Source organism: Fonticula alba, assembly GCF_000388065.1.
Source record: "Fonticula alba strain ATCC 38817 unplaced genomic scaffold supercont2.9, whole genome shotgun sequence".
Lineage (NCBI taxonomy): Eukaryota > Rotosphaerida > Fonticulaceae > Fonticula > Fonticula alba.
In genome coordinates this window covers 811123-819611 of record NW_009242979.1, presented here as the reverse complement: position 1 = coordinate 819611, position 8489 = coordinate 811123, and the positions used below count along the sequence as shown (strand labels likewise).

The 8489-nt window shown below is 67.7% G+C and overlaps 3 protein-coding genes across 3 annotated transcripts; 1 reads left to right on the top strand and 2 right to left on the bottom strand.

Moving 5' to 3' along the window:
• Positions 1–23: 23 nt before the first annotated feature.
• Positions 24–1400, bottom strand: H696_05250 (hypothetical protein). The gene is made up of 2 exons (XM_009499112.1): positions 1193–1400; positions 24–1004 (listed from the first exon to the last, which is right to left on the bottom strand). The coding sequence occupies exons 1-2, from the start codon at positions 1250–1252 to the stop codon at positions 282–284; spliced, it is 783 nt and encodes a 260-aa protein (XP_009497387.1). The 5' UTR covers positions 1253–1400; the 3' UTR covers positions 24–281.
• A 573-nt stretch (positions 1401–1973) lies between these two features.
• Positions 1974–3166, top strand: H696_05249 (hypothetical protein; the record flags this gene model as incomplete). Its single annotated transcript, XM_009499111.1, has 3 exons — positions 1974–2415; positions 2565–2660; positions 2940–3166. 3 exons carry the CDS (start codon positions 1974–1976, stop codon positions 3164–3166), a joined length of 765 nt encoding a protein of 254 aa, XP_009497386.1.
• A 152-nt stretch (positions 3167–3318) lies between these two features.
• Positions 3319–5596, bottom strand: H696_05248 (fumarylacetoacetase). The gene is made up of 4 exons (XM_009499110.1): positions 5475–5596; positions 5000–5147; positions 3917–4912; positions 3319–3755 (listed from the first exon to the last, which is right to left on the bottom strand). Exons 2-4 carry the CDS (start codon positions 5120–5122, stop codon positions 3552–3554), a joined length of 1323 nt encoding a protein of 440 aa, XP_009497385.1. The 5' UTR covers positions 5123–5147; positions 5475–5596; the 3' UTR covers positions 3319–3551.
• Between the last annotated feature and the right edge of the window lie 2893 nt (positions 5597–8489).

The window sequence follows — 8489 nt, the reverse complement described above, 5'->3', positions numbered from 1 at the left end:
CACCGCACCGGGGCAGGTGCTACTCTTGTCATGCTGTGTGTATATTTGTAGGGTTTTCATTTTCAGGACCATCGACGCCTTGGCGCCGCTTCAAGGGAGAAAGGGAAGGGCAGGAAAAGACAGGAGGCCAGATAGCTCAGTTCGCCTCCCCTCGTCGTCCGCACACACATGCGAGGCACGGGCTCAAGGAGGGTGTCCTTTGCACGTGCTCCGCGGCCACCGTCGCGGCCGCCCCCCTGCCCATCGGAGCAGGCTGGCTGATTCCCGTTTGGGGCCTCTCTTCACCGGAAGGACCGAATCCGGGCATTTTTCGAAGGGGCACCCGATTGCGGGTGTTTGCGCTTGTTGTTGCCAGACGTGAAGGAGGTTGGGGCGGTTTCCTCGTCCAAGTTCATGTCATCGAGGGACTCGCGGGAGTCCTCGTCCTTGGCGGCTGCCGCAGCTGCAGCCTGAGCGGCGCGAGTCGACAGCAACGGCCCCCGGCGGCCCGCATGCGTCTGGTGGAAAAAGCAGTACACCGACTGGGCATACTGCACATGGCCGAGGGGATCCTCCGCCAGGGGGGGCTTGCCCACCTGAGCTTGAGAGGCCTGCAGGCCGGATGTGGCACGCTGCCGGTCCACCCGATCCAGACACCCGAGCGAGTCGAGCGACCAGAAGGACTCATCCACCTCGAAGGCGGTCACCGACGCCGCCGCATACTTGTCCAGGTGCGCCGAGGCCGCGGTCGCCCGGTTGGTCAGGGCCAACAGGGCTCCGGTGGATGCAAGCACCGGAGTCGCCGGGGCCGCAGCCGCGGCAGAGCCCTTCGTGCCCTTGCTGGAGGCCGCGGCGGCGGCGGCGGCGGCAGAGGCCGGAGTGGCGATGGCGGCCTGATCCACCACCAGCGGAGTCTTGCGGGTGATGCCGGAGGACGAAACAGCCGTGCTGGAGGAGCTCGGCACAAGCGGCTGGGAGTGGTTGGGGGATGCTTGCGCAAGGCCGCCCGATTTCCGGTTCATGAACTGCAGTAGACAAAGCAGGAGAGCGAGAAAGCGAGAGAGAGAGAGAGCAAGAGAGCGAGGAAGCGACACAGCAAGGGAGCCATGGGGCAAGAGCAAGAGGGGGCGAGGAGGGGACAAGGAAAGTATGGGTCAGAGAGAATGGGAGGCGCCGGGCATGCAAGAAGGGGGGCATGTGGGCGCGAGCGCACCTTCATCCCAAGAATTCGCTTGGAGAGGCCCGACTGGGGGGCCTTGGTAGGGTCACTCATGGCGAAGGCCGGAGGACGGAATGCAGTGGTGTCCTGCGCGGGCGTGATAGGGGAGTGACGTGCGGAGGGAAGAGGGCAATAGGGGGATGGTGTGGATGGGGGAGGCGGAGGGCCACGGAGGCGGCGGGAGGGAGGGGGGAGGTGGTGGTGGAGAGGTGTGGGGCCGCGCCTGACGGTCTCAACAGCAGGTGGGGCGCAATTTTCTCTCGGCCGAAGAGGGGTGGGGCGGTGGCGGTGACGGCGGCTCCGGCGACGGCGGCGACGGCGGCGAGGGCGGATCGCAGCATGTTCCCTCGCATAGGATGGACGCGAGGTGGAACAAGAGGCCAGGGGCGAGGGCCGGGCCCGGGGGCGCACGGGGGGAAGCAGAGATGTACCTCGGGGCGCGCGCGTGTGTGCGGCCCGCGTCCCGACCATCAATGCGTTGGCACAAGACGCATGGCCGCCCCGGTCGCCTCGGGCACAGTCCCTCGGGTGGAGATCCGGGGATATTTTTCGGCCCGCGGACCGGCGCGGGGCGGGGCCATCCGCCGCCTCGCTGCCCATGCAACAGAACACCCTCCCTGGTAGCACCAGCCCTCCTTGCTCGCCGCCCCTCCTCCTCCTCCTCCTCCTCCTCCTCCTCCCTCTTTGCCTGTGCCCTGCCTCGCCTTTCGTCCGCCTCGTCCGTTCATTCCCCTTTCCGGCTCCCTTTCGGATCCCCCCTGCTCTCCCTTCAGCCATGACGCGCGTCACCCGGATGTTCGGTGCGCCGAAGAAGTCCTTCGAGGACTCCACCTCGTGGGATGAGTTCCAGCGCCAGCGCAAGGCCGCCGGTCCGCCGCCGAAGACCGCGGCCGAGGCGGTGGCCCAGCGCAAGGCCCTGCGCGCGCAAAAGGCCAAAGAGCAGATGGCTTCTCCCAGTGCCGGAGCCAGTGCCGGGCCCATGAGCAAGGCCGAGCGTGAGCGTGAGCGCCGGCGCCTGCGCGCCGCCAAAAAGACCATCTGCTTTCAGTGTCGGGAACGTGGCCATGCGGTGCGTGATTGCCCGTTGACAGCTGGCGGTGTTGCCGGCGTCGACGGCGCCGACCGCAAGCTCATGCAGGAGGCCGGTGCCGCGGTGTCCGGGATCTGTTTCCACTGCGGGGCCGACGATCATGTTACGCGGTCCTGCACGGCCTCGGGTGCGTGGCCGCAAGCCAGAAAGCGCAAAGACGCACCTTCACGCGCCTGAAACACACACCTCGCCCTCGGAAGCGCCCCCCGCTTAACCTTGCCGCCCCTTGGCTGGCCCTTCCGCGCGCGACTCACCTCCCCCGCTTTGCGTTTGCAGTCAAGAACTTCGGTTTTGCTCTGTGTTTCACTTGCGGCCAGCAGGGGCATCTGTCCGGCGCCTGCGAGAAGAACCCCAACGGCCTGTACCCCGATGGTGCGCGTACCTCCCCCGCAGCTGGCCTTTTGCCGCGCGAAACGTAGTCTAACACAAGCGCTCCCCCCCCCCCACACTGCCCCCTCCCCTGCCACTGCCATGCAGGTGGCGGGTGTCGTTTCTGTGGTGACAAGCGCCACCGCGCGGTTGACTGCACAGTCAAGAAGGATGGCACGTCGGCGGTGATCTCCCCCCCCCCTCCCCCTCCCTGTCGCAACTGCCCGATGTCTGTGGCCTATTTCTGACCCGTGTCTGTCGTTTGCCCTCCTCCCTTTTTAGCCAAGCTTGCACGGGCCCAGGAGCGCAAGGGCCCCGCCAACACCGATGGCTTTGACCTCTCCAAGGAGCTCATTGACCAGGATCCCGACCTGCAGCTGGGCGTGGTGTCCAACCACAAGCGCGGCGACGGGACCCCTGTTGGCAGTGCCGTTTCCGGCGCCGGCGCCGGCGCCACCGCCCCTGCGGCGCCCGTCGCCAAGAAGCCTGTTCGGGTGGTCAAGTTTTGAGTTCTCCTTGCCGATCACTCGTCCTTTTCTTTCCACCTCCCCCAACGGGGCCTTGCATGTTCACATACAAATATATGCCCACCGCATCTGCTCCATCTTCTTCCCACTGCCTCTCTCCCCTCCCCCCCATGTGGCCATGCTCTGCCAAATGGTTATGGTTATGTGTTGCTTTTTTATTGCGGAATCGGTGCATGCACGCACGCATGCGTGTAAATGCAACAGGTCCCCTGGAAGGATGGCCCAAATGCATGGACATCAGGCACATCCACAAACGGCCATCACACACGGCCGGAGGACCCCCTCCTTTTCCCGTCGCCCCCCCCCTTCTCCCAACAAGGACAAAGGGGAGCCGAAAGGAAAAGCCACCAATGGGCGAGGGGCGCGCTTACTGGTTGAGGCCAGCAACAGCGGGCAGGATGGTGCCCTCGCAGTCGCCGAAGCCAATGCGGAAGCCATCGCCCTGGGCAGCACCGCGGATGACCACGGAGTCGCCATCCTGCAGGAAGGTGCGCTTGACGTCGTCCGGGAACTGGATGGGGTTGGTGCCGCGCCAGGTGAGCTCCAGCAGAGAGCCGAAGGACTCCGGGGTCTGTGTGCGTGTGCGGCAGAGGGGAGAGCGAGCGGAGAGGCAGGTGAGTAGGTGCGCGGCGATGGGGTGGCGAGACCCATGTCAGAGGGCGGGCGCATGCATGCGAAGAGGGGGGCGAGGGAGGGGCGAGGCCGGGAGGGGGGGACGGCGACCGCACGCACCGGGCCGGAGATGGTACCGGAGGCCAGGAGATCACCGGTCTGGAGGTTGCACCCGTTGATGGTGTGGTGGGCCAGCTGCTGGCGCATGGACCAGTAGAGGTGCTTGAAGTTGGTGAGGCAAATGCGCTGGTAGTCGGCGGACTCCTTGGGCTTGAGCAGGGCCTCCAGCTGGATGTCATAGGTGGCCGGGCCGTTGTAGGTGAGGTAGGGCATGGGGGCCGGGTCGGTCTGGGCCGGGCCGTTGGTCAGGAAGGGCTCCAGAGCCTCCAGGGTGACGACCCAGGGGGAGACGGTGGTGCCGAAGTTCTTGGCCAGGAAGGGACCCAGGGGGACATACTCCCAGCGCTGGATGTCACGAGCGGACCAGTCATTCATCAGCAGCAGGCCGAAGATGTGGTCATGGGCGCGCTCGATGGGGACCGGCTGGCCGAGCTTGTTGCTGGGGCCCACCAGGAAGGCCACCTCCAGCTCGATGTCCACCTGCTTGGAGGCGGAGAAGACCGGGACCTGGGCATCCATGGGCAGGACCTGGCCACTGGGCCGGGTCAGGGGGGTGCCAGTGACGACGACCGACGAAGCGCGGCCATGGTAGCCGACCGGCAGGTGCAGCCAGTTGGGCATCAGGGCGTTGTCCTTACCGCGGAACATGATGCCGACATTGGTGGCGTGCTCCTTGCTGGAGTAGAAGTCGGTGTAGTCACCAATGCGAGCCGGCATGTGCATGGAGACGCCGGTGCGGTGGATGAGGACCCGGGCGCGGAGGGCCTCGTTGTCGCGCAGGGTCGGCTCATCGATGGACAGGAGCTGCTGGATGCGGCGGCGGGCCTCAGTCCAGGCCGGGCGGCCAAGGCTCATGTAGTGGTTCAGGGTGGTGGACTGGAAGGCGGCGGTGGCCTCCGGGCCGAAGGTGCTGCAGCACGAGAAGAGACCCTCGGCGGCCAGGGCAGCCAGATCGACAACGAACTCGCCGATGGCCGTACCCACGCGGGGGGTGGCCTGCACACAGGACGGCAGCTGGTCAGTCACAAGTGCACACAGGAGCCCGGAGCATGGGGCAGGGGCAGGGGGGGGGAATGTGCGCACGTCGGCCTCGGTGGAGAAGATACCGAAGGGGATGTTCTGGATGGGGAAGTCCGACTCGGGGGCAACGTCCACGAAGGACTTGAGGTTCTTGGCGGCGGCCATGGCGGCGGTGGCGTCGGTCATGGTGGGGTATTCGGCACGGGCGACACTGGGAATGAGGGGGCAGCGGTCAGCGGGGAGGCCGTCAGCCGGGCGAACAGCATTGGGTGAATGCGGGTCGGCGGTCGCCGGGCAGGGTGCAACCGCCGGTAGCAGCAGGACCAGAAGTAGGAGTGGCAGCAGCGGCCAGAGCCGGCCGCAGAGAGAGGCCATCATTGTCATGCGTCTGTGTGCGTGGTGGGGAGTTCTTGGCCGGCACGTCGGTCAGCGACCCTCCTCTTAGCATGCACAGAAAGACGGACACACAGACGCACGGCACGTGCTCTTGCTACCTGGCCCTGTCCTGCGGCGGGCGGCGGCGAGGGAGCGGGCGTACAGTCGAGAGGGGACAAGTCAACGGAGGCAGGGGTGGGCTGTCCAAGGTCTGAGGCCCGGACGGGGCATTGCGGCGCCGGCCGAAAAGGGATGCGATCCATCTCGGACACGGCCTCTCACCAGCGCAGTCATAGGGAGGCTGCCCGCCCCCGCCCTCCGCCGGAATGGCCGAGAGCCCCACACCGATGTCAAGTGCGTACTCTCAGAGGGCACCCGGCCGGGCATGCTGTTGCGTGTTGGACACGCCCCCGGCCGGGGGTTCCCCGGGTTCCCGGTCCTTCCCTCGAAATCCACTGATCGTCTGGATCCTTCCACCGTCGGAGGGCGATCCGGCAAACTGAAAGCGTCAAGTAGTCGTGCCACGCTCCCCGGACTGTACCAGGCTGCCGGCCGGATGACTAGTCGGGGGGCCACCGGCCGGCGAGGGTGCTTTGTTTCCGGCCCAATGTCTTGCCTTGCTTGTGGGCAGATGTCCGCCGTCCCCGGCCGGTTGGTGGTCCAGCGCGGGAGGGGGCCGCCAGGGCTCGGATGCGGGCCGAATATTTGCCCACTCTTCCGACCTCTCCTCATACCTCGCCGCCCCCCCCCCCCCCCCCCCCCCCCCCCTCCCCCCCCCCCCCCCCCCCCCCCCTGGCCCCAATTTAGCCGGCCTGACGCTCCTCACCTCCAGCAGGCATGTCCAATACCAACGTTCTTCCATTGGCACGAGAGGAACAACATTGCGCTGTCCCATGTACCGGATCACGGGAGGCGGGGATCCCGAGGCGCATTTCGCGCAGGCATATTCTCGCGCTTCCCTCCCGAAAATGGTGGCTATTCATGGGAGAAAGAGGGCGCCCCGCGGGGCCGGTGGACGCCTGGGCCGGGGGAAGGGCGGCAGCTCAGTACGCGGGCTACGCTCGCTGGGCTTCTCACTCCCCAGGTGTGTGTGCGTGTGTGTGTGTGTGTAAGGTGTCTACGGTGCAGGTGTGTGGTGCATTCGTGGGTGATCTTGTCTGGCTGTCTTGGCCGGGCGGAAGGGGCAATCGGCAAGCATGGGGGGGGTGTCTTGCGCGGGTGGCCCTGCTCCGAGTGGTGGGGCTATCTTGGGCACCGGAGGGAGGACGCGCCGTCGGGCATGCCGGCCTCGGTTTTCCGGCCGAGGCCGGCGAATTGGGGCGGGCAAGTCCGCCTGCCCGGCTTGACCAGCTGGCCTGTTTTTGGCCACGGAGGGGATGTCCCCTCGAGTCTCGGAAGAAGGCGGTCCCAGACCGGCGCGTGTTGGGTACTGCTTGCCCCCCCCCCCCCCCCCCCCCCCCCGCCCCCGCCCATGGGCCCCCTGATAAGGCCACCCCCCCGCCCCCCCCCCCGCGCCAATGTGGCTCCCCGGAGAGGGCCACGGCCCGCTCTGGAATCCAGCCCCCCCCCGCCCCCCGCCGGGCGCGGAGGGGGCGGCCGTTGTGCGAGTTCCATCAACGCATGCTCGAGAGCAGGAGGGCCAGAGACCGAGACAAGGCATTTCTCTATGGCCGCCTTTCTCCCACTGCCGGCCGGTGTGGCGGGCGGGCCCTGCCTCGCCTCCGCTGGAGGGCTGGCCATCTTGTTGGCTCTCGCACCCGGCCCAGGCCGAGGCGGGCCTGCCCGCCACACGGGCATCCTCCGCAGTCCCGACCGCCGCCGCCGCCGCCGTCGTCGCCGCATGCCTGATGTCATATGTAGCAGGCCCGAGATGCGGTTTGAGGGGTTCGGCCTTCCGGGCCGCTCCACCGCAACCGCGCCCCTGCCCATCGGTCGGCCTCCCCATGGACCATGGGGGACGGCCGGGGAGGTGGGGGTATCTGCTCCCGGTGGATGTCCGCTTGCCTCTCCGGTCACCGCGCCCCATGGGGGGGGGGGGGGGGGGCCTTCTCTTGCCCCCGGACGAGTTCACGTCCTGTCTTTCTCTCGCGGGCTCTTGGGGCCCGGAAGGCGCACGCGGGTGCAAGTGGCGCGCGCCCCCGCGCATGTCCGAGCCTCGACACGATCCACGCGTGTCCCCAAGAAGGGGGGCTCCAACGGCCTGTCTGGGAGGCCGGGCGCGTGAGGACTATTTCCCCTTGCCCCCGGGAGAGATCTGCGCCCCCAGGCGCATTCCTGGGGCCGCAGGCGGTCCGGGGGCGGCCGGGCCGGCTTTCACACGGATGACCACCAAAGGGCAAGCCCGGCGCAGTTGTGAAATCCAAGCATCCCAGCCGCCCCCCCCCCCCCCCCCCTCGTTCTCCCCGTACGAAGGCCGGGAGAACGGCCCGCCCTGTATATCGCGGGCCGGGCAGCTCGCACCTGACCTCACACAGCCCGCGGCCAAAGCCGGTCAGCATAACCGCCCCATATGCTCCCCTCCCCTCAGGTCTGGGGCCGGGGCTGCGGTCATTCCCCGCCCCCCCCCCCCCTCCCGTCGGAGGGGCGGTCTGGTTTCATAGAATCGCCACTAGGCTCCAGAGACCCGCTGCTCCCTCCGAGCGAAGCGTGCTTTTGGCCGGGGGCGCCGTGTCGCACGTACGTGAATGTGCGCGGGAACAATGAAGGCGCGGCCGGTCCCCTCCCATGCGCTGCCCCCTCGCCCCTGCGTGCACACTTTCGCCCAGGCAGCCGTGTCATATCTTGGTCAGTCGGCATCACCGACCGCGGCTTCCAGCACACCAACGGCCTATCTCCGCCGTTGGCTGTCCCCCGGTCGCCCAGGGCACCTGGCCCGTGAGAGGCCTGTCCCCCCCCCCCCCTCGGCACAAGCTCGCCGTGGAAACGCCCCCCCGGGGAGAGATAAGCACTTGACTGTGTCATTCGCCGGGCTCTGTCTTCTCGGGGGGGGGGGGGGGGGGGGGGCAGCGTTCCGCCAGCGGGTTTCAGGGACGTCCGACAACCCCCCGCTCCCGCCCCCGCCCCGGCCCCCGCCCCTCGTCCTCCCTCATTGGGCGTCTGATGGCTTTATCTTTGCCTTCCAGTGCAAGGTCGCGCCTTTTTCAAACAGCCTGGCTCCCTCATCTGGCGGCCCTGCCCC

Bases quoted from the DNA above. Each gene is read 5' to 3' on its own strand.
- H696_05248 (XM_009499110.1), bottom strand. From the start codon at position 5,122: ATGACCGACGCCACCGCCGCCATGGCCGCCGCCAAGAACCTCAAGTCC. The intron at 4,913-4,999 runs GTGCGCACATTC...TCCTGTGTGCAG, and splicing joins TCTTCTCCACCGAGGCCGAC to GCCACCCCCCGCGTGGGTAC. The intron at 3,756-3,916 runs GTGCGTGCGGTC...ACACGCACACAG, and splicing joins CCGGTACCATCTCCGGCCCG to ACCCCGGAGTCCTTCGGCTC.
- H696_05250 (XM_009499112.1), bottom strand. From the start codon at position 1,252: ATGAGTGACCCTACCAAGGCCCCCCAGTCGGGCCTCTCCAAGCGAATT. The intron at 1,005-1,192 runs GTGCGCTCGCGC...TGTCTACTGCAG, and splicing joins AGCGAATTCTTGGGATGAAG to TTCATGAACCGGAAATCGGG.